General features: G+C 37.5%; 1 protein-coding gene across 3 annotated transcripts in view; it reads left to right on the forward strand.

Moving 5' to 3' along the window:
* Positions 1–25,136, forward strand: part of PBX1 (PBX homeobox 1) — a 221,411-nt gene that overhangs the window by 154,199 nt on the left and 42,076 nt on the right. For all 3 annotated transcript variants that reach the window (XM_060774323.2, XM_060774324.2, XM_060774325.2), the window contains exons 3-5: positions 11,051–11,295; positions 16,470–16,660; positions 17,015–17,150. In XM_060774323.2, coding sequence (XP_060630306.1) covers positions 11,051–11,295; positions 16,470–16,660; positions 17,015–17,150 — 572 coding nt within the window. The remainder of the gene's footprint in view (positions 1–11,050; positions 11,296–16,469; positions 16,661–17,014; positions 17,151–25,136) is intronic.

A 25,136-nucleotide genomic window follows, 5' to 3' on the forward strand; every position in this document is an offset into this window, starting at 1 on the left:
CAAGTTTACTCTGGGTTAAAAAAAAACACTTGCAAAGATCCAGACCTTTTAATAGGGTGTGTTGGGTGTGGAAAATGCTCCGGAGATTGACATCCACAATCTTATCAGCAGTCTCCACAGTAATCGTTCCTCTGTGGGCACAAACAGCCCACCGAGGAGGGATCCACTCCCTCACCCCCTTTTTTATCTTTAAACAATATAAAATTAGAGAGTTACCAAGTCTTGAAAATGCTCTGGTGCATCTGGAAACGACAGAACAGAGCTTTCAAGAAAAGCGGGTGGAATTCCCAGGTGTTATTTTAAATGCTGGTTTCTCACTGGATTTAGGCCTATCTGGAAGGATCCTCTAATACCCTACCTACCCTGCCTTTTTCTCTTGCCTGTCTTGGGGCAGGGGTACATGATGCTTTGCTATATAATTCTTCCAGATTGGCACATAGTCATTTCTGGGGCCAGCTGGCAAGCAGAATACAAGTGCCCTCTGTAGCTGACTCCATTTACTCTGGCATCCTGCCCATACCATCCTGTCAGGAATTCTAGTTCAGTAGTTCTGGGATTGGGTCTCTGGTAGTGAATTTTAAATGACGAGCTTTAAAACCTTCTGACTCCTAGCAAACAGGAATTCATTTAATACCTCTTGTGGATTTTCTTCATTTGGCTGTGGTCAATGTATTGATCCTGAAAGATTCAGCATGTTCAAAATATTAGCCAGTTTCTGGGAAAGGATTCTTTGGGGAAAGGATACAATGCTGAACACCGAATTCACTTATATTTGTCAATCTCCAAAACACTCAGCTGAGACTGAAAAGTATACAGAGCTATACAGACAGACATACAGACAGACATACAGTCATAAGAAACTAGAGCTGTTTAGTATCGTCAAACCAGGCAGTTTGCATTCTGCTATTGTTCATACCCAGCAAAGAATCTGACATGTGAATCTTCCATGTTTTCATAGCACCAGAAAGAATAGAACTAGTTATATATTCATTTATAAAAACAACAGTTGTAACATTTTGTTATTCTTACAATGTGTGTGTGTGTGTTTGGAGGTACGCCATTCTTTTGTGAAGGAAGAGTACCCTCTAGCGGCCAACAAGTTTTCAGAACAAGCAACGAGAAGCTACTTGATTCTTTAATTTGTATTTTTTTCTCACTGCCCTAACCCCCCACTATAAACATTAGGTAACCAACAGAATGATTGTGGAGTCATCAAGAAGACATCGTAAAATGCCACAGCATTTACAGCACATTTGAATTTAAAATGCCGTGAAATAAATATATTTCTTTTGATTTCATTTTATATGAACTCTGTATATAATTTGGCAAATCCACTCTTTTGAGTGGTTAAACACAGCAAAGAAAGGTATAATATACTGTGTGGTTAGAAATATAAAGATAAAAAAATTCTTGTTGTATAGTTCAAGGATACTTTAAGTGAGGACAAAAACATTGTGATGTCTTTGTTGGTACTTAGAGAAAGTGTTTGTGGTACCTTGATTATTTCAGTCATGGAAGCTGTATATATATTTGAAAAAAATGACAGATGAATCACTTCAGCCCAACAGATTTCTAAACTATCATATCTGTATTATGATAATCTCGAAGTGTTGGGAGAATTCTCCTGGGTAGTTTACTTTCACAAAAGTAGTGAAGCTGATGCTATAGTCAGCCTCCTTCTACTAGGTCGGGTTATTCTGTGCACAAAAGATGCAGAAAGTATTATAATGCATACATACACATTAAATCAGAACTGGCTGTTTTACTTACTTCACATTTTTGTATGTGCAACATCCTCCAGATCATGAATTTACCAATAATACACTTTATTCAATAGCTTCATTATCCTACAAAATATATGTTATTGTGCTCCACTATTATATAGAGAGAGAGCTATATATTAGCAAGTTTAAAGTAGATTATCATAATGCTGTTGTATCTGAATGCATGTCTAACAGCATGGCAATATATAAATAATACATTTTATTGATTAGCACTTAGGACATGTCTGGGCAAACTTTGGCCCTCCAGGTGTTCTGGACTTCAACTCCCACAATTCTTAACAACTAGTAGGCTGTTAGGAATTGTGGGAGTTGAAGTCCAAAACACCTGGAGGCCGAAGTTTGCCCAGGCCTGCCTTAGGCCATATCAAAATACCAAACCAAACAACGACAAAGCTTGATAAGACTTGACTACACTCTATGTAGGCATGGCATAATAGCATTTTCTGTATGAGCATGTATTAGAATTCCTCGTGTTTTCCCAGTATGGCATTCTATGCTTCCCAGTATGGCATTCTATGCTTCCCTTTATTTTCCCAGGCTGTATCTATAGTTCTGGAGTCTGTTAGTACATTCCCGCCTTCTCCTTTAAATGAATATTGTCTATCTCCAGTAGAGTCTGGAGAGGACTGAACAAGGGAGACAGATGTGTCAGTCAGACCTGATGTGCAGTTATTGCTGTAGTAGCATAAAATGGATCGTGGAAGATGTGTTGGCATATCTGATGGCAATAGTGATGCAAATTCTATTAAAAGAGAAAGGAAGACTTTTGAATATTAATTTTGTCTTCAGTTTGTTACAGCAGAAGTTCAGCAATCTATGGTTGGGCAGTTTTATCCATTTTCTTGCAAAGTGTGTGTGTGAGAAAGAGGAAAGGGAGGGAGGGAGAGACAGAGAGAGAGAGAGAGAGAGAATGGGTGTGATTCTTTCAAACTGCAGTACCTAAATTATTGTTTACTTGAATGTCATGAAGAAGGTTCAGCTGCTGCTGCTACCGAATATGCAGATTTCACCTATGAATGCCTTAATCTCTTTAGGAGAGTACTCTGATGTGCTGAAAAGTTTTGCCAGTGCTCTGTTTTTCTTTGGCACAAGGAAGGTGCTGAGTAATAATAGGATCACCATAGTTCTTCTGCAAATCTACAACAAACTATTGCAAAACCAAACACATGCATTTGTTCAATATTTTAATATCTCAAAGATTAAGTGAGTTCCTCAGCCCATTTTCTTTTTTAAGAACCCTGTAAGATTGGCTGAAAGAGAATAATTATTTCAAATTTAAATTCTTAACTTACTAAAAAAATCTGGGCTTTCCTGATCCCATCCCAGTAAGGTCTTTTTTTTTTTTTACATTGATTATAATTCTTATTATTGGCTGAGGTGAGGAGAAAGCAGATTGAGGCAAATGTTAATTGAAAATGAAAAAATCGGCTGTTGCATTGCTTGAGGATGAGAACAATTGGATTCTGAAGATTGCTTCATCAGAACAGAGGGACTGAATTGCATCTTTTATAGACTTCAGAATGAGTTTTTGTCGTGTCGCCAATTTTATAAATATAGGGTTGCAATTCAGATCAAAGGGACATTTGATCTGAATTGTCTTCATTGTTTTATTTATTTATATTTATTGAATTTGTTGCTCACCTTTTTCTGGAATATAATTCAAGAAATTTTACAGAAATGTAAAGCAAGATGAAATTGCAATCTTTTTTACAAAAGTTAAAAATAGTTTAAAAGACAATACTATGGAACCCATGGTCGAAACAGTTTAAACATATTTAAGGCAGAATTACTAGTAAATGATTAAAAATAAACTACAGTACAACACTTTGCATACAATACTGCAACCTAATTTAAAATACAAAAGGCCTTCCTAAATGGCAAAGGAGAGCAGAAAGAGAGCAGGATAGGAACCTTTTGAACTGCTCATGGAAAGATGTTTCGCAGCCATGGAGAAAACTTTCTTGCTCCTCAGCAAACGTACCTGTGAAGATGCTGAGACCAAGGCCCCATCAGATTATCTGTTTCGAAATGGATTATAAGGCAGTGTATACTAATGTCATCTAGTTCAAAGCAGATAATCTGGATTTTATCTGGCAGCGTAGATGAGGCCTGAGAGAAAGTCCTCCTCTACAAATCTTAAAACTCACAGTGGCTTGTATAGTCTGCACCCAAGCCATTTAGGACTTTAAAAAGCAAAGCCAGCACTCTGAATTGTGCCCTGAAATGGACTGGCAGCCAGTAATTTCAATGAAGAGATCAGATGATCCTTGTAACCAGTAATCTGAGCATAGTATTTTCAACCCACTGCAGTTCCCAATAGGGCATGTTATAGGAATCTAAACAGTATGTTTTGTATCACTGTAGTGTAGCCAGATCTGACATCTCAATGAATGGGCACAGCTGGTGCACTAGTTCTAGTTGTGCATATGAACTCCTTGTACTGTAAATTGGGCTACCTCAGTTCCAAGTTCAGAGACTCCAATTAGTTCAAAACATGGTAGCCAGATTAGTTGCAGGAACATCTAGCATGTTGCACCCTTCTTAAAGTCACTTTACTAGTTGCCAATTATCATATTTACTTGAAATCAATTCTTACCTTTTTGGTTAATAACCAAAAGTTAGGTGAAGTTCGATGGGGTGATAGAATCACACCCGCCTGCACCTGTCGATCAAGCCAAGGCTGGTGAACTTGCCAGCCTAAGCCTGACGGAGAGACATGGCTTCCCAACAAGCCTCGTTTCCGAAGGCTTCAAAACCTCTCCCTCAGTTTTGAAGGCCTCATGAAAGAGGCCTTAGTTGAGAAACCGTTGACTGTCTGTCAGTCCGAAGCTGTCAAGTTCATCAGTCTCGGTATGATGGAGAGACACAGCTTCCCCTTGCCTGTCGGCTGTTCCGAGGCATGCAGCATAACATCCAGTAGGCAAGGGGAACCCACACATCACATTTGACAACTTTTTATTTTCAGTGTGCACCTTCAGACTTCAGGTGTACATTACAATCAGTGGCACATCATAGTTGAATAAATATGATAGTTTCCGGGCAAAGTACAAAATGTTGGTTTTGACTTTTAAAACCCGACATGGTTTGGGTCCAGGTTATCTAGTCGCCTTCTCCTGCACAATCCATTGTCCTTTAGGACACTGAGGTCCTCTGGGTGACGGCTACTCCAACCAGCCAGAACCCGATTGGCAATCATCACCTAGAGGACTTTTTCATAGGCCACTCCATGACTGTGAAGAGCTCCGACAACTAAACGAGCTGTCAGAATTTAAGACCTGCCTCTTTCAACAAGCTCAGTCAACTCTGAATCATGGGTTGTGAATCTCCATTTTGTAACTGCTATATGTTGATTTTGCACCCTGTGTCTGTGTATGTCTATCTATCCATTGCATGTATTTTATGTTCATATGTTTAAACTCTGTTGTACCTTATCCAAGCTATTAGGAGAGGCAGGTAATAATTTTTATTAGTATTTTACTGACACAAAAACACAGTATGTCACAGCAAACGAGATATAAATCACAAGTCGAACACTTCCCAAGCTTCTAGGACTGTGTGATGTATTTACGAATGATGCGAGCAGATCCAAGTAAAGTGGCCTTTAGCAGTTGTTGTTGGGCACTACTGAAAATCTGGGCTCAGTATGAGTCTTCTTTGTGGAGAGAAAAAGTAGGGTATTATTATTATTATTATTATTATTATTATTATTATTATTATTACCCAAATGGTGAACTTGAAATTTCTGGGGTAATATTTCCCCTTCTGGCATGAACTGAATCCCTATTCCCAGAACTGCCTGAATTAAGTTTTGGGTTGTTCACCCTCTGGAAGAAATCTGGAATTTGTTCCAGATTTAATTGTCACTTCTATCTCTTTCCAGAGTTTTAAATAGACAATTTTAAAAAGCAGTTTAATTGTGTCAATCTGGGACCAGAAAAATACTGATATTTTTACTGTGTGATTTTACTTCATTTCTTCAAAACTCTGAAGTTGATTACAAAACCCAGAATTGTGACCACAATTGATTCTATCATGACGCCATGCCTGCCATTTGAGATTGTCAGCTGCAGTCACAGACAGAAAGAAAGTGACCAGTTTTTAACTTCCATCCATCCATGTATTTCTTCCCCATTGTATGAAATTTAGGTAAGAACATAAGAACTATGATGGATCAGATTAAAGGCTAGGTCCTGCATTCTACAGGAATTGATCAGATGCATCTAAGGGAAGGACATCCAATCTATGAAAAACCAGCTTTGTTAAGCAGCAAATGTTTGAAATGCCTGCATTTCTTAATTTGAGTATGACTGTGATATGAAAGGGTTAAATAGACAGAGAAAGAAAGTGTGTTTGAGTCAAAGGAAATACAGAGTTTTTCTGTGTAGACTGATTACTTGTTAAACTGAATCTAACCGCAGTTGCAAACAATTTTGGGAAGGCAGTCTTGGGATATTTATATAGAAAGGAGGAATCCAAATTGTTTAAGTCTGATTGGTGCGAATTCTTTTAAATTTATAGTAAAAGCCTTTACCATTGTGATGGCATTGGTGGGGCCGTTAATAAAGTGTCCTTAGAAATGAAATCCTCAGGACATGTTGGTAGCAACACTTCCTTTTGCCTTGCAATACAACTCTTCCCCCAAATATTTCTGGCTAGCTAGAAAACATCAGATCCTAGATCTACCCTGGAACTGTTTCCATCTGCACTAGAAACCGCTGTTTTGGTATGGATGAACGCAGGTGTGAAATTCTAGATGTGACCATGCATTAATTTTTATATAAAAGCCTGGGGGTATGGAATAATGTTCTGATAGAAATTCCAATGCAATGTATCTAAATTTATTAAGACATAATCCATACATTTGCAAGATAGTATTGATTTCATCTGCATTATAAATGTTGTAGTCTTTTTCAGGTGGAGACAGATAAGCAGAATCATGATTTCTTATTATGGTTTTTACTTCAGTTTGAGCAGCTCTTTGTTATATGAACATATAATATTGTTGTTTATAATTGCTTAAAATATTTTTAAAGTCAGGCATCTTAAAGTATAAATTGAGCATTCATCTCAGTAAACACAGAGGATGTATAAACAGTCTTCTGTTTGCTCTTATCATTTGGAGAACATGATGTCCCCAATAATAAAGAGTCCCCTTGAATTGGCCTGACATCCACCTTTCTTGTCACAGCTTCATGTGGCTGACCTGCAAAAGCCGAGGACACAACCGGAACTGGCAACAGCCTACAGGGTCCAGCCAGCCACACACAAAGGGCATGGCATTTTCATTCTTTCTTGATATATTTAAAATGTGCTGCCTGCAGCTTAACTCTTTTTGTGCCAGTTTTATGCAGCATCACTTACCGTGGAATAGTGATTTCCAGTATGAAAGGGGCAGTAATCCCGACCCTCTAACATAAGTTGCTTGTCTTTTTTCTAGATATACTCTGTTACCTTCTTTTGTGCTCTTGCCATTTTCAGTTTCCCCAATGAAAAAGTTATGATCATTTAAAAAAATTCTATTTTAAATAAGCCAATATTTTTAAAAAGTCAATCTGTAAAGAAAAAAAAACTGGTTGCCTTGTGCTGGTTGGTAAGAGGTAACAAGTCCCCAAAGAAATAATCCTAAATTATTCTCAATGAGGCATTCTATCCTAATAGAGGAAGGCAGTCTATTAAGAATGGCTTGAGGCCGGTTACAACATAGTAAAAAACACATAATCGTTGTAAAGATTCAATCTATAAATGCAATTATTAAAATGTATTTCTATAAAATGCACATATTAAAACCTATTTCTATAAAATACATATTAAAATACACAGAACAAAGATTAAACACAGGACATGAGTTTAAAATTCATGATTAAGGCATAAATGCCGTATCAAGTGGTAATTATGGCTATTTATGTGTTATGTCTGGCATCCTGTTGGCTAGTTCCAACTAGAGTAGACCCACTCAATTAATTGTTGAATGGTAACAACAATTACTTGTTGAATGGTAACATCAACAGATCTCATTAATTCATTGGGTCTACTTTAGTTAAGAGAGCAATTGGCAATTAAATCAATTTAAAATAATGCCAGTGAAATTCATTTCAGTTCAAAGATGTAACATAGCAAAATGTGGACAGGGCAAGTGATGGGGACATGGTAGAGATCTGAAGGTACCAATGACACTGCCAAGAACACATTTGAGCAGATCATATCAGATGAAGCTTGGGGCAGGAAGCTAAAAGGTGAAAAATACATAGGGACAATGAGATACTAAATGTAAAGGTTGGGTAAAAGGATGGTACAGAGAGTCGAGCATAGGACAACTGACTACAGCTGAATACCTTATGAGTACTAAGAAGAATGTCTTTGGTAGTATTATGGCAAATTTAAGTAAGTCAGCTTCAAACTAAGTCCTTGGAGGGGTGGAAATGCTAGCTGGATCCACAGTAAAATGCACAATAAATAGGTGAAAGCAGGCAAGGCTTTCACCTAGTTATCTAGACACTAAGGCCCCATTTATACTGCCATATAATGCAATTCAAATTTCAGTATAATTGTCAGTGTAGACTCATATAATGTAGATTGAACTTCATTGCTGAATTATATGAATCTACTAGGCCTGGGTAACAACGCAAAAATTTGTTTCTAAAATCAATTTGTATTTGGGGGGTTTTTTTGTTTCGATATTTAAAATAATTACAAAATTTTCCTTTTAAAAAGTTCGATATTTACGAAATTTCGTAAATGGTAAAAAAATTAACGAATCGATTTCCGAAACAATAACGAATCGATTCGTTAATGGCGGACACGACCGCGAAATACGCTAAAAAACCTCCAAAAACTTCTGAAGCTTCCCTCTCCCTCTGTTCTTGACTGTTGGTGTGATATTATAATTTTTTTTCACTAATTAAACCATAAAACTGGCCCAGACATGCGGAAATAATAACGAAACAACCTCAGAACTATAACGAAACGAATACAATAACGAAATACGAAGCATTTACAAAACGTGTTTAAAAATTCGGTTTTTTTAATGATTGCTCCAGAATGGTTCGTTATCGTTTTGTAATTGGAAAAATTAACGAATTATTAACGAATTACGAATTAACGAAACGAAACCGCCCAGGCCTAGAATCTACATCACCATATAATCTGGATTATATGACAGTGTAGATCTAGCCTAATGTGCAGGGTTTGGGAAACGAAGATGATCTTAACATACTAGTGCAGGCAGGTGAATATGACCTTCTAGGTATAACAGATATGGAGAGATTACTCATATGATTACAATATAACAATGGAAGAATATAACTTCTTCAAAATTGCAAAAAAAGAGGGGAGGCTAGCTCTGTATGTCAAAGAGAAATTTACTTGTACTTGAGAGTGATCAGTATTTGGGCAAAAATAAATGGCATAAGAAATAAAAGCAATTCTGTGGTAGATATCTCTTATAGGCTAATTAGACTTTTATGATCCTCTTAAAAACAAGTATCAGAAATCTCAAAAATGCAAATATTAGCAAAAGGCGAACAAGGGATTTTTAAGTCCTGAGTTTTATCCTTACCAATAGGGAGGAGTATGTCAGTTAAATCAGAGTAGTTGATACTTTAATGGGAAGTGACAGTGCAATGCTGGAATTCACAATTATGAGACGAACATGGACTTCGGATTTCAGGAAAGCTGATTCAGAGATAAATTAGGAAGAAACCCATCATTAGAGATGTTAAAGGGAAAAAATAATCCAGCAACAGTGAGAGTTCTTCAAGCAGGTGTTGCAGAAGAAGAGGAGGAGGAGAAGGGGGAGGAGGAGGACTAGGGGGGAGAAGGAAGAAGAGGAGGAGGAGGAGGAGGGCTAGGGGGGAGAAGGAAGAAGAAGAAGAAGAAGAAGAAGAAGAAGAAGAAGAAGAAGAAGAAGAAGAGGAAGAAGAAGCAGCAGCAGCAGCACAATCCCATTGAAGAAGAAAAATGGGAAACATCTGGAAAAGCCAATGTGGCTGAACATCAAAGTCAAGGAAGAAATGAAAATGTAAAAGAGCATATATAGAAAGAATGGAAGTAAAAACAAATCACCGGATAATAATTCAAAAGTCTAGCCCAGGAATACTTTAAAGAAAATATACTTTAAGGAAAGCTAAATCTAGCTAGACAAGCAGGGTGCCAAGGGGGGCAGGGAGTATTCAGATACATTCGAACTAAGCACGACCAACAAAGGATGGGGTCCCTGCTCAGTAAGACTGGTGTGATAGTAACAGATCACCGCATTATAATCAAATCTGTGAATAATCAAAACCATGAATTTCAAACCCACAAATGTGGAGGATAACTGTCAAAAAGAATCTGTTTGCAAATATGTAGATAAGAATGCAGTGATTAGTAGGATCCAGCATGGGTTTTTTGAGAGCAGATTTGATCTTTTTTTTAAAAAAAAATATGGGTCACTACTGGTGAGAATGCTGTAGATTTGATTTTTAAAACGTTGGCAAAGCATTTGGTGAAGTCCCATGTCATTTTTTTGATTAGCCAATTGATTAACTGTGAAATAGTAAGGAATATTGTCAAATATGTCCATAATTGGCTGGACAATCATACTCAAAAGTGTTGCCATCAATGGTAACATTTCAAACAGGATGAAAATCTCAAGTAGAGTGCTACAGGGCCAATAATTTTCAAGATTTTAATCAATGTCTTGGATTATGTGTTAAAAGGGATCCTTATCACCTTTGCAGGCATTGCAAAACTGAGAAGGATAGCTAGTAGGGGAAATTGTGGGAAAATTCAGACAGATAAAACAAAAAGTGTTTTGTTTTCCTACAGCACATAGTTCAACTGTGGAACTCACTGCCATCAGATGAATTATGGCTATCAGCCTAGATTGTGTGAAAGGGAACTTAGAGGCTCAATTGAGGATGGGTTTTTTTATAAATATGTGGACTTGAATATTGCCTTCAAGATCATATGTAGTACAACTCTTGGTGTTGGTTTCTGGGGAGTATAAACTGAACTGGCAGGTATATCCTGTTGGCGAGTTTCCCACTGTGGGAGCAGATTGTTGGACTAAACAGCCCTTTTATTTTCTCTAGCAGTGTTTGTTTTTCATTTCTATGTTTTTGTTTTGTTTTGTTTTGTTAGCAACAAGGAAAGCCGGTTTTTGAAATATAAAGTAAGTAATTTACATATAGAAAATGCTTGTGAGTAGGCAGCTATACTATAAATGCATCACTGGAACCTAGAGATGGTTTTTAATCTCTGTGTTTCTGTTTTGTATCTTCTCCTAGTGTTGAGTATTCGAGGGGCTCAGGAAGAGGAACCAACAGACCCACAGCTCATGAGACTGGACAACATGCTCTTAGCAGAAGGGGTAGCAGGACCTGAGAAAGGAGGGGGTTCTGCAGCAGCGGCCGCAGCAGCAGCAGCATCTGGGGGTGCCGGCTCTGACAATTCTGTGGAGCACTCTGACTACAGAGCAAAACTTTCTCAGATTCGACAGATCTACCACACAGAGTTGGAGAAATATGAACAGGTACCAGTCATGTGTGTATATAAGGTTCCTGAATAGCAGTAGAAGCCAAGTTTTCAGGTTTGTTGAAAATTAATATGGCCCGATTAATTAAATCCTACTTTATCCATGAGCTCATGGGCACAGTTCCTCAAAAGGAATTCAAAAGTGTGTTTGTTTTCTCCTTTGCATACATTACTTATAGATATTTTTGAAATCTGTTAGGACTTCTTGTTTCTCCTTCATTGGCTATTTATCTAAAATATATCATGGAACTTTAAAAAACACAATACTATGGAATTCCAAGACATAGCTGTGTTAGTCTGGACCCTCTGAGGCTAAGGAAGGAAGTTGATAGCATAAGCCAACCTGATGTAATGCTTTGAGCATTGTCCTATAACTAGGGTTCAATTCCTTACATAATTTTATAAATTTTATGCAAATCACATACTTCCAGGTTCAAAAAAATCCCATAATATGGTTGCCTTAGGGTCACCATCAGTCAGAAATGACTTGAAGGCACACAACAACAAAAACTTCATCAAATGAAGTGCCTGTAAACAGACATTTTTACCCATGAATGAGTCCTTCACTCAAAGTAATCTATGGGTCTTTTACAGACAAGAAGCTACCATGAAACATGTAGGCTCTCCGTACCACATGTGTTCTTCATTTCAAACAGAGCTAGGAAAAGTATACAGTAATTATAGCACTCATTTTACCAAAGTTTATGTCTCCATGTCCACCTGTTCTCAAGAAGGTGGAGAAAGTTGGTCGAGAAATCATGAATTGGGGCACATAAAGACCTTTGTGCCATAACAATTTTGTGAGTTATATGTCGTAAAATCTGCTAAATTTTGGGTTTTGGACTTGGCAGATTTATAGGAAAAAAATTATGGAGAAAATAGGGGCAAGCATTTTTGTTATACCATTAGCAACAATGAAGAGAAAAACTTCATGAACCTCATAGTTATAAAGAATGATAAGTTGATTTCATTCACTTCTGCAAAATGATACTATTTTGTTTCTGTTTTAACAAAAGAGAAGAGTGCAAATTAATCAGCACTTTGACGTCTTGGGTCTTTCCCTTGTTGTTGCATCTAGCTGGAAGTTTTGTTGGTCTGGATAACCCTTCACATTCTTACTCAGATGTCTCCATAGAGCTCTGATGGTACGTTAGGTGTGCTTGAAGTGCTTGAAGCAATTGCTTGAAGCAAAAGTCGAAAATTATGTTATTGTAGGTGTGACAAGCTACCTTCTTTAGTCACAGAATGCTAAAATGTGTGAGGAAAGCAGATCTTTTAGACTACCTTGCACCAGGAGAATACCACCTGAGCTTTATGGAGGTCAATAAGAGCCTTCATATGGCCTAGGAATCAAGAAACTTGCTTTCCTTTGATTCATTCTCCCTTCATGCAATATATCCCCTGTCCCTCCTGCTTCACTGTTCAATATGCCTCTCAGACTGACTTTGAGGAAGTCTCTGCAGCATGGCAAAAATGTGCTTTTAATTAGTATGGCCCCCAGAAACCAGATGTGTTTGCTGCTGTGTGGGGCAGTATGATGTCTGCGACACACTGAATTTTAATTATTATCTGTTTGCCCTTTCATATTAGAGATTTTGATGAACTCTGCTTCTCTAAAGCTCTAGTTTTTATCCTGATTATCAGACACCCCCCCCCCCCAAAAAAAAGCTGGAAGTTATAGTGTTGTCTTGTTTAGTATGCTCTCAGTTAACTGGCACCCATGGGAATTGGTAGATGCTGGATGAATGTAGTTTCTGTTTCCTTGAGAATTATTTTTAAAATAGGCCTAAGTAGTGCAATATATACCATACTATACCATATCATACACTTTATTGACTTGATATTAATATTAAAATACAGTAATAAAAAGCATATTAAGACAAACCAATGTAATGTAACACGGTTTTACTGTATTATATATATATAAAAAAGCTTTGTGAAGGCTGTATGATGTTCTTGATTTTTTTGCATGTTGACTGAAAGTTCTGGCTGCTTGTGTTCTGGTTAACCAAGAACCCACTGCATTTGGAATGAATGGATTCATATCATCCTCAAACCTCTGATAGTTAATCTATTCTACTCTTCCTAAGCAGAGACTGAATGTCAGGGTGCTTTAATTGTGCGTTTCTCCATGGCAGGGCGTTGGACTGGATGGTCCGCATGGCCTATTCCAACTCTAAAATTCTTAGATTCTATAAAAGTCATTAGTTACAAAATATTTAGCAAGCATGGCTTCTGTAAGAATGAAGTAGAGCTGACTGCAGTGTATGGTCAATGCTGCTGAAAAGTAAATATGGACATTCTGTAGCCTTATTGGTAGGCATTTATTGGAGGCAAATTAGGGGCTAAGTGTATAAGCGGGTGATATCTTCTCCCTTGTGATTTCTACTTAGTGGCAGGGGCCATTTACTGCATTCTGCCCCACAGTCCTGCTCAACATCTTTCTGGCAATGTCAGCTCTTATCCAGGAACTCATATATTTCAACACATGACACTGTTTCATCGATAATGTCAACAATTCTTAACTAGGTAAACTTCTTTTTCCACTGATATTGTAGAATCAATAGATGTGGAGGATAGCAGGAGTATGCAGATTATGTGTTTTGTGTCCCGGATTATGCTAAAATCTCCTAAAAATAAAATTACAGTTCATAACCACAAATTTTGCATCCATGGATTTAACTATCAATTGCTTTCAAATATTCCCCTCTAAAATCCCCAAAACAGCCCCTTGATTTTGCAATTTTAGATAAGGAACACAATTTTACTAGTCCCTTGTATAAAAATGAGACATAACCATCCATGGATTTGGTATCCACAGGAATGGGGCCCTGAAACCAAACCTCAGTGTATACCAAAGGCAAACTGGCCATGCACTCTAATGTTTAATGGTTTAGTTTTAGAAATAAAATAATATTTAATGGTTTTGTTTTGGAAATAAAATTATTGCAAGGAAAGAAGCAAAAAGTGAAAAATTGGTCCTTTTCCCAAGTGTTTTAATTTTTTGTTTTGAAGGAGTGTGTGCATGTATAAGTGCAACCTATTTCTAACAAGGGTTCCCTTCACACACAAAAGGGCTAGCATACTTCTGACAATTTTGTTAAACTTCAGAGGCACAAACTCCCAGAGGCACAAACTGGAGAGTAAGAGTGAATCCTTAGAATCTGAAAAGTTGAGTAATGCTGCACAATCCTGAAATGAAGATACCATGGAGTCTCAGCTCTCTAAGTAGAGAATGTGTGTCATCTTTGTAGGCCATACCTTTTAATTAAGAACTGAGACACCGAAATTCAGTTGTAAAATAAAAATGTTCTGCATATCTCAGAAGTTCTCAAAACATTTTTGATTTAGAAGTCTGCATTCTTTTTAACATACATTTGTTGTAAACATTTTCCATATACAATAAAAACTGAAAATATTCAAAGCAAAAAGAAGAAAGGAAAGGGAAAGGAAAACCAGAACACAAAAAAACAATATAGTCAAAAATAAACATGACTTTTGGCTTTCTTTTTGCAATTTTACGTACATAAAAATAACCATGCCTCTCCCTTTAACAGTCTATCGTTCATTGCTTTCAATAACCAATCTTACTAATTATCAAAATCAAGTGTTTTTCATTTTTCTATTAAAGGTCTATAAGAGGTTTCCTGTCTTGTAGATATTACATCAGTGCTCCTCCTCTAATCGAGATAATTTGTCCATTTCTTCTAAATCAGTCCATTTCAACAACCATTCCTCCATAATAGGTTTTGTTCCAGTCTTCCATCTTGGTACATACACCAGTCTTGCTACCATAGTCACATGATGAAGCAGTCTTCCATGGTTCTTTTCCAACTATTCATCCATAAATCCCAAAAGAATACATTCTACTTTTAATTTAATGTTAACTTTTAAGATTCTCTGTCAAATTGTGTACTTGCACTGAGAATGTTTTAACCTTTTCACATGTCAACCATATAAATAAAATGTTCATTTATGAAATTTACATTTCAGACATACATTTCATACACAGTTATGCAATCGAGACAATTTCTCAGGCATCATAAATCAATGATTCATAATTTTGTAAATAAATTATTTAAGATCATAGCATAACATGAATTTATTATAACCACAGCTTTTAGCATTGTTCCAACTGTATTTTATTTCCAAAATTCTTAGCCTATTTTGCCATCTTTCACTTGTTCTTCTTCCATGTCAAATTTTAACAAGCGTTTATACATTTTAATAATCACATATTCCTTATAGGAAACAATTACAATTCAACTTCTGATGTATTTTGTTCAAAACTATGTGTATTTTTGTCCATCTTAAATCTTTCAAACAACAGTGAATAAGAAAACTGTTGAAAACTATATCTCCGTGTAAGTAGCTACTCATTCAATTTAATTTTATGTTCTCCTTGGTAGTTCTTTAAAAGATATTGGTAAGTTAGCAATCTCTCTTTTTCTGTTATTTCTCTTCTATAATATGCATTATCCTGGATAACCATAAAAAATAAAGCTTTACAGAGTGAATGAAATTGGTATGCTAATAGGAGTAAAAAGAAAAAAGAGGGGGGCAGATAAGTGACCAATTAAAGAGCTTGTAAAATTAAATGCTGTGCTTTGGGAAGAACTTTCCTCAACTTGATAGTTTCTAGATATGTTGGATGTTGCCATTCCCAAGCAACAATGATATTATAGACTACATTGGAAGAAGCCAATTTTAAAAAATCTTTTTCGATGAGATCCTTTTTGATGAGTCAACAACAAAATGTGGCCTTACAGTCAGCAGTTTCATGATAAATCTCTTAGTGTTCAATGACAAGCAAATTAATCACATTTTCCCAAATTACACTATGTCTATTTTAGCGTTGATGGCAATTGATTAATTTCAAATTTCAAATGTTCAATTTTATTCAGTAAATTTTGAGACCTGCTGTTCCAAACTCTTGTTGAGAGGGTACCTGCATTTGATGCACATCTCAATGTCAGTCTGAGTTATACTGATGATTCCTGAAAATAAAAATACCAGAGATGTTATTTAGAGTGTCTATATATATCCAAGGGGCAGCAAAAAATAAATGAAGGATAAGTTTTACTCATCTCTGGTGCTACCAGCATTCTCCAAATCACCAAGAGACTCCTCCGGTCCTAAGGGTTCTCCTTGCTCTTTCTCTTGTTGTCCCAGGCATGTAATGAGTTCACTACCCACGTGATGAACCTGCTGCGAGAGCAGAGTAGGACCCGACCTATCTCACCCAAGGAGATAGAGAGGATGGTGAGCATCATCCACCGCAAATTCAGCTCCATCCAGATGCAACTGAAACAAAGCACATGTGAAGCTGTCATGATCCTGAGGTCTCGATTTCTTGATGCACGGTGAGCTTTATCCCAGATAGACAAATCGCCACTTGTTTAGCTGCTAATGATGAGTAAAAGGTACCTTCAGATAATCACCTGAAAAGTTACTTTTAAGGTTATTTTAAGAACCTTGGGAAAAAGTTTTGTGAAACCACGTGTATCATTGATTTTGACATTAAAAGATGTCAAAAGTATGGAGACATGAGAAAATCTCAAAATTATAGAGAGATATTTTCTTTGCTTCCAGAGCAATTCTGTTTGATTGACTCTTGGTATTCACAGCTAAAATGTGTTTGGTAACTGGACTCTCCAATTATAAAACAGTGTACCTATGTCACTGATGCCAATTATCCTTCATGTTTTTCTGACTAGGCGGAAAAGAAGAAATTTCAACAAACAGGCTACAGAAATCCTCAATGAGTATTTCTATTCCCACCTCAGCAACCCCTACCCCAGTGAGGAAGCCAAAGAGGAACTAGCCAAGAAATGCGGTATCACAGTTTCACAGGTATTGAACCCAGATGTCTGGTCTACTCGATAATTCTATCTGTTTATCTGTTTATCCATTTGATTATATGATGGAGCAGGATAAGGAAGGAGTCATTAGAACCATGCAAAAGTCTTTGCATCAGCAGGAAGTACTATAATGAATGTTAGGCAGAGTTATTATCGAAAGTAAGTTATTGTGAATTTTGCAGACAATCGTTGATTTCATTAGATACATAGAATGCTATCAAGAATTTCAAGTATCTATACAGTATGCTTAGCTATGGATGAAATGACAGACAACAAGATCAGAGGAAAATCAATTGCAGAAGGTATAAAACTGACAATTATATTGTGAGTAGTGGGCACTCAGAAACATTCATCCAGTAACTCTCTGGTTTATTTAATGAGCCCGGAGTGACCAGGGTCTAGAGCAGGAGTCCCCAAACTTTTTAAACAGAGGGCCAGGTCCTTCAAACTGTTGGAGGGCTGGATTATAATTTGAAAAAAAGCATGAATTCCTATGCACACTGCACATATCTTATTTGTAGTGTAAAAAAAACACTTTAAAACAATGCAATAATTAAAATGAGGAACAATGTTAACAAATATAAACTTATTAGTATTTCAATGGGAAATGTGGGCCTGCTTTTGGCTGATGAGATAAGATTGTTGTTGTTATGTACTTTCAAGTCATTTCAGACTTAGGTTGACCCTGAGCGAGGGCCAGGTAAATGACCTTGAAGGGCCGCATTTGGCCCTCGGGCCTTGGTTTGAGGACCCCTGGTCTAGAGTATATGTAGTGACTCTCATCTCGCCAAGAAATCTATTGACATGCTTAGGCTGCACAAATGTAGAAGTATCCATGAACACTGGACAAGCAGATACAAAGGTTAAATTCACCAGAACTGTATCAACTGTAGTGTCTACATCATAGCAAATTCAAGCAAATTTATTTTCAAAACGATGAGCCAATTATTTACAACATGCTGTTTAGGGAGGTACATTCTTTTGGGGGGGGGGGGCAGGTTGTACAACCACCCAGAGCTTCTGTGCTGATAGAATACTATTGGTTTGAAATGCCTTCTTTGCTGTCTTTATTGCCCCTGCATAGGGCTTCAGAAAGATTTATGCTAGTTTCCAGTCAGAATCACTTTGAGTTTTCTGCCACGGTCTTGCATGTTTTGTTACTACCAGCTCCTTTGTAAAGTTGGAGGCTGGTTTGGCTCCTCTCCATGAGAAGGAATGCTTCAGACCAATTGTGACTACCACCCTAGTCATTTCCCCATTCCAGATATTAATCAGGTCTTCAACAGGATTACTTGCCAGGGCAGCAGAAAACTCCCCAAGAGCTGTCAGGAATCCATCTGGATCCGTAGGCCTTTTGGGATGGACTATCTTAATAGGTTGCCCACCTCTGCAGAGGCTCTAAGTCCTAGCAAGCCTAAAACTGACCCTGAGTGATCTGTCCATGACAACAGAGCAACAGATCTGTTGTCCATTCCCAGATCACCATCAACCCTATCTCCTGTACAGAACATATGACCTGAAGAATGTGTCCAGTGCCATGTGTGGGGGCAGAAACCATTTGGGACAGATACATGGTTGTTATGTAGGACCAGTGTAATCCATAGTCTGTCCTAACATGGATCCTTCCTCCAGAAAATATGCATAAAAATGAAATGTAACAACCCTTTTTGTAAAGGTGGCGAAATGGCTTTTCACAGTGTAGTACAAAAAATCTACTTTTGCTTCAGGGGGAACATGAAATTTTCCATCCCATCTGCAATGAGAACTTCTAAATCATGATGGGATGGGGCCCATCATGCCCTCATATTCTCCCTAAATCAAGAAATTGTTATGAAACATCTGTTACATCTATTCATCACCAATACATTTTCCACATATCAGTGACTCATCCTAGCCTTGATAACATGTACATCTTTGGAGGAGGGTGCTAGACTGGATCTAGTCCAAGTTTAAAGCATTCTTTTATATCTATATCTATATATCACATTGTAAGATGAGTAAATGGATGAATCTCTGAGGTTGAAAGTGACAATGTTAGGTTCTGTAGTTATGATGCTGCCAAAGTAGATATTTGATTTTGGATTTGTTATCATTCCTGTGTTATTATCTTAGTCCGCTGGTAGGATGTTGTTTAAGAGGGTCTGTAAGTAGGTGATCCACTGAAGGGAAGGGAAAGGAAGCTATTATCCAGGATAGTTTGCAACTCATTGATGATATTAATGGCTTTGGCTGCTAGCTCTATGTGAAAATGAGTGAAGTTCTGTCATTTCCTCTTCTAATTTTGAACTGTACCGTATTTCATTGCATAATAGTTGCACAATTATGTGACTATTACGCAAGAGGGGAAAAAGCTTTTTGTGTTCCAAATTAGTAATTTTTTAATAAAACAATACTGAAAACAACTTGAGAACATATACAAGACTGTCCGGAAAACAGATGTATATAGTTAAAGCTTGAAGCAGCTCTTCCGGTAGGGGGTGGGCAGCAAATGGAGGAACATCCAAGTGAGTGAGTGGTGGGAGGATGGTTGAGAACCACCTTGGGTGTCCAAGTGAATGAGTGCATGCATGAGTGCATGAATGCATGTGTGATTGGGTCTTTGGATGGGCAAGCAGGTGGGTAGGTGGGTGTGCAGGCAGGTGGGCGGGCAGGTGGGCAAGCAGGTGGGTGGGCAGGAGGGCAAGTGAGTGAAGTGGGTTTTGGGCGGGCAGGCAGGCAAGTAGATAGACATTTATAACAGGAAGGCTGACTACCGGTAAATTAATTACATGATTATTATGTGAGGAATTTGAAATTACAGGGTTCCCAAAAATGGGGGTGCGACTATTATGTAATGAAATACGGTATTTCTGGTTGTGCGTCTGTTCTTTTTAATCTGACTGTCTTCCTAATTGGATGGTGTAAACCTCAAGTTCTGAGTATATGTGCAGTGTATATGAATAAATATTCTTTTATTAGCCCAAAGAACATTTTATGTTGTGTTCTAAGTAGAGTTGCAGGTTTGCAAGCTTCTATAATGGCCAATTGTTTTCTATATATTAGTTTTTCTGTTAATGTAGCTGCACAGTGTTGTATGGAATAATCAAGGTTTAGGTTAATTATAGTGTGAACATTACTGAAGACCTGATGTAACTTCTTAGTTGTCCAGAGGGTATTGATTTCATTAAATATAGGCAAGACTTTTGGGAGCAGAAGCTGACAAAACGTAGTCTAGAATAGATCAACCATGAATACTTTGGTATACTCTGGAGTCATGTGAGGTGTAGGGCAGTGACAGTTTTGGATGAATACATTGTGGCAGAATTCATTCACCAGTATTTAGATTTTTCCTGACTTGTGTTAACCTGGGGTACATCCCTGCTGGTGAATTACTCAGATTTTCTCCTGTCTTATATTAACCTGGGATACAGCCACACTAAATGCCCTCTTTCATTTTGTGGCTGCTTGCCTGCTGATTCTGACCCCATACTTAACCTAACTGGTTATTGTAGAGGTACTCTTTGTCAGCTTTTGCCCTGTTTTACTCCAGAGTAAGGCAAGCGAACAGGAATTTCTGCAACATCCCCAAAGAAAAAGAGAAAGGCATAGATGTAACCACATTCATTAGTCTGGAATAACTTGTGCTTGAGAACCCCATGTTGACTTTTAGTGATCATAGCATTCTTTTTTAGTATTAATGTCAGGCTGATTGGTGGTAGTTGTTTTGAGTCCTCTTTTCCTGCCTTTTGAAGACGGGGGCAATATTTACCCTCATTCACTCTACTGGGGCTTCTCTTGTTCTCTGGGAATTCTCTATTTTTATTTTCAATGGATCTGAGATTACATTTGATAATTCTTTTAAAAGCTTGGATGTAATTCATCTGTCCATTGAGTTTTAAATTCATTTAGACTAGACTATATTCATGTACACTTTACTTATTACAACATCTGCTCCATTTCCCCAAGTTGAGCATTATTTTTCTTTTTTGCAAAGGACTGAGGCAAAGAAGATCTTGAGTAGTTCTGTTGACTATTCGTTTGAATTCCTCTTTCATGGGTTCCCCCTATTTCCATTTCTTGTACGTCACTTTTTTAAAATCTTAACTAATTAAAGCTCCATAGATATCCATCATAGTTTCTTAAGACACCTCCCAATTTTTCTTCTTTGTTGGGACTGTATGAAATTGTACCTATAATGTCTCACTTTTGAGAAACTCTCTGTTAAATCAATGGCATTGTTTACCTTCTAGATACTTTTTTATAAATTAACAAAATGATGCTTTGAAATGAATTGTTGTGATGAATTCCCTACCTTTCTAGGCCAGGGAAAGCCCAGGAAGTAGGCCCAGGAAGTTCAGCAGCCATTTTAAAGAGATGGGGCAAGGAGGCAGCTATCTTAGAGCACCCAGTTCCTAGAGGGGGCGGAACCTAGGAGCAGCCTAGAGGGAATGTGGGAAGCTGTGTAATTGGCTAGGAGAGAGGGAAGGAGCTTAGCTGGAGGGAAGAGAAAAAAAGCCTTGAATTAGGCGCGTTTTAAAATCTGACAGCAGAGATAGGGTTTGATGATTGAAGAGTCAGGGACTGGTGTCTGAAGAGTTAGATTTTGGGGAGTTTTTGAAGAAGAAGAGTTAGTGAAGCCAGGAGTTGGTCAGTTAGTATAGATAGATAGCTATTAGGGAGAATAGCTAGTCTAGAGAATAGACAGATCCAAAGGAAAGGACTGTCTGGAGTTTAAGGAAGTCTAGTCAGTCAGAAGCCTGCTAGATTCTTCTGAGGGAGTAGAGAGTTGTTTTGAAACCAAGACTTGAACTGTTCTTTGAAGTAGCCACACACTTTTACTCATTACTACAATCATTAAGCTTAAGTACCTGTATTGTTAAAGCCTCTCAAATAAACAACTTTGTTCCTTGTTAAATAACATCTGTCTCAAGAGTGCCTCTATGCAACACAGTTCCATAGCAGTATAGGAAAACAGAGTCTTAAGAAATGGTGGTAGCGTTTATTTATAAAGAATCTCAATGTTATTTACCTGAGTTCAAAGCCCTGAGTGTGAATCCAACACAACACAGCTTGCTTAAAGCCTCTTGCCAAACCAGAAGCTAACTATTCCTTTAAGTGTGGTGGTTGCCAGTAATTACAGAACTTTACCTCAGAAAATAGGTAAAGTCTCAGCAGTCCCAAGCACTTAATTGAATTTATTTAATAATATTTTACATTTTGGTGGTTCAGCATTGGGATTGTTAGAATAAATCCCCCTTTTCTTTATATTTTTGGTGAGGCAGCGGTGAGATCTCCAAACAAAGGGGGATCCTCTCAGCCTGATTCCCTCCTTCTTAAATCCCCATATCACGTTATATTTTTGGTGGCATACTGGTGGGATCGCGTTACAATTGTCACTTATAAATTCATATTCACTATTATGTAGCAGTCAGCCTTCAAAATTTAGGTTTATTTGTTTGCCAAGGTTTTCCTTACCATTTGGTAAAATGAAACAGCTTTCTCAGTATTGACTTTGAGATACTGGAAGGGGGTGATATTATTTATTTATTTACTTACTTACTTAACTTGTATACCACTACTCCCAATTTGGCTCGGAGCGGTTTACAGAAATAGATTAAAATAATACAATTAGCTTTAAAACAACCATAACAATAACAATAGGTAGCAAGGACAGACATAGCTCGGATTGTTCACCCATCAAAAGCTTGCCGGAAAAGAAACGTTTTACAGGCTTTCCGAAAAGCAAATAAGTCTCGAATGGTTCGAGTTTCTACCGGCAAGGCATTCCATAAATAAGGGGCTACGATCGAGAAGGCTCTATGCTTAGTAGATGACAAATGATAGGTCCGGATGTTAGGGACTGCAAGCAAATTTTGGTCTTCAGACCTGAGTAATCTCTGGGGTTGGTAGGGGGATAAGTGGGCCCTCAGGTACACCGGCCCCAGACCATATAAGGCCTTAAAGGTTAGTACCAATACCTTGAAAGTGACTCGGTACTCAATTGGTAGCCAGTGCAGCTGTTGGAGAATTATAAAGAGTTGATTTCTCTTTTTTGCCCTGTATGATATAAACAAATCAGAAGTCCACAACTGCAGTGAAGGACACTGTCTCACACCACTGTTAAAGTAAGCTTCAACTACCATTCCAGTCAGTTTCTGTTTTCTAGCTCAACCAACAAAATATCTTGGATTTGTCCTCAATTTAGTAGTTAATGTAATTCAGTATTTAGTAAACTACTAAAAAAGTTTTTAAAAAACTAAATTTCAAAGCTATTTCCCCATGCAAATGATACATTGCATTTTAATATGTAGTTTATTAAAATGCACATTTTATTCAAAAGTCATACTCTGCATTTTCCAGTATGTGTATAGTGAATGCAGCACAAGAATAGCAGATCTCCAAATCTTTTTCTGAATATGAATAAAGATCAAGCAGAAGGTTGAAGTGACTGTTGTAACAGATTGTCTCCATGCCTGTGTAAATTGATGCAGGATTGATCATTGTGTTTCAAACTGCCTGATTATCTTTTGAAAAAAGTTATACTTTCATTAAAAAAAATAGTTCTTTGGAAGTCAGGAGGTTCATGCTGGTTATTGGAATCAGTTGACAATCTTTCAGCTGCAGTCAAAGAGACTGGTGAAAGAGACGACATGGATGTCACTGAACTCTTGCAAATGGAGTATGTGGCAGTTGACAACTTTTGCCTTTTTCCTTCCTTAATAGCATCTAACTGAATATAGAAGCGGCACCTCCTTTATATAAGACGTATTAATTTCATTTTCAAGGGAAATACATATTTCAAGCTCTAAATAGACTGGATGTATGAAATATTTCTTTAGTGATTTCATGAAATGTTTAAACTACTTATAAGCTCCTTCGTTGTAAATCATGTAAGAAGATCTGTTCTCATAAATTTATATCATGCAAAAGAAGTTTTGCACAGTGTACATTACTAGAAACTTTGCTGATTCTTGTTTTGTTATAAAAGTGCTCAGCATACATTTTGCACACCAATACATATACAGTACATTTTGCACATTGCACTATAGACACATAGACTCCTAAGCTTAATGTACTGTTATGCTGAAGTTATGAAGAAAGTATATATTTCCCCCTCTCCATTCTTTCATCTGTAACTTTTCCATGTTTCCCACCACTGTATCCATTATTTATTGTACCACAGAGTTGGAACAGCTCACATGGACCATCTAGTCCAACCCCCTGCCATGCAGAAAAAACACAAAGTATCCCTGACAGATGACAATCCAGCCTCAGTTTAAAAGCTTCCAAAAAAAGGAGCTTCCCACCACACTACGAAACAGAGAGTTCCACTGTTGAGCAACACTTATAGCAGTGGTTCTCAACCTGTGGGTCCCCAGGTGTTTTTGCCTATAACTCCCAGAAATCCCAACCATTTTACCACTGTTAGGATTTCTGGGAGTTGAAGGCCAAAACATCTGGGGACCCACAAGTGAGAACCACTGGTTTGCAGTCATGAAGTTCTTCCTAATGTTCAGGTGGAATCTCCTTTCCTGTAATTTGAACTGCTTTGCAGGCTTAGTGGAGGCTATAGCCTAGAATTTCCATTAGCAATTTTCTTCCTATCCTTAGGAATGCTACAAGAGCTATCCAAGTTAGCATTTCAATAATGTTTTCTAAACCCAGTGTGTATTTCCATCATAGAGCTGGAAAGGACCTTAAGAGCAGTTTAGACCAACCACTAGTAATATAGCTAAAGTATTCCTAAACGGGTTACATAACTCCAGGAAACTTTTGTTCGTTAATATATTTGCCTAGGTGTGAACACACCACACATACAGTAGTTTTCTTTTACCGTAAGATAGGCTGGAATGCAGTTTTCCAATAGTTATATGTCTTTTTTTTTTTACTCTGTTTGCAACACGGTTCTGTAGATTTATCTCTTGTTAGGTGAAAGTATTTCTGAAGAAATGTTGATTTGAAATAGGTGGTTCAGACATGACAGCCCTCTTGGCTTTTT

Source organism: Anolis sagrei, chromosome 4, assembly GCF_037176765.1.
Source record: "Anolis sagrei isolate rAnoSag1 chromosome 4, rAnoSag1.mat, whole genome shotgun sequence".
In the NCBI taxonomy this organism is placed as follows: Eukaryota; Metazoa; Chordata; class Lepidosauria; order Squamata; family Dactyloidae; genus Anolis; species Anolis sagrei.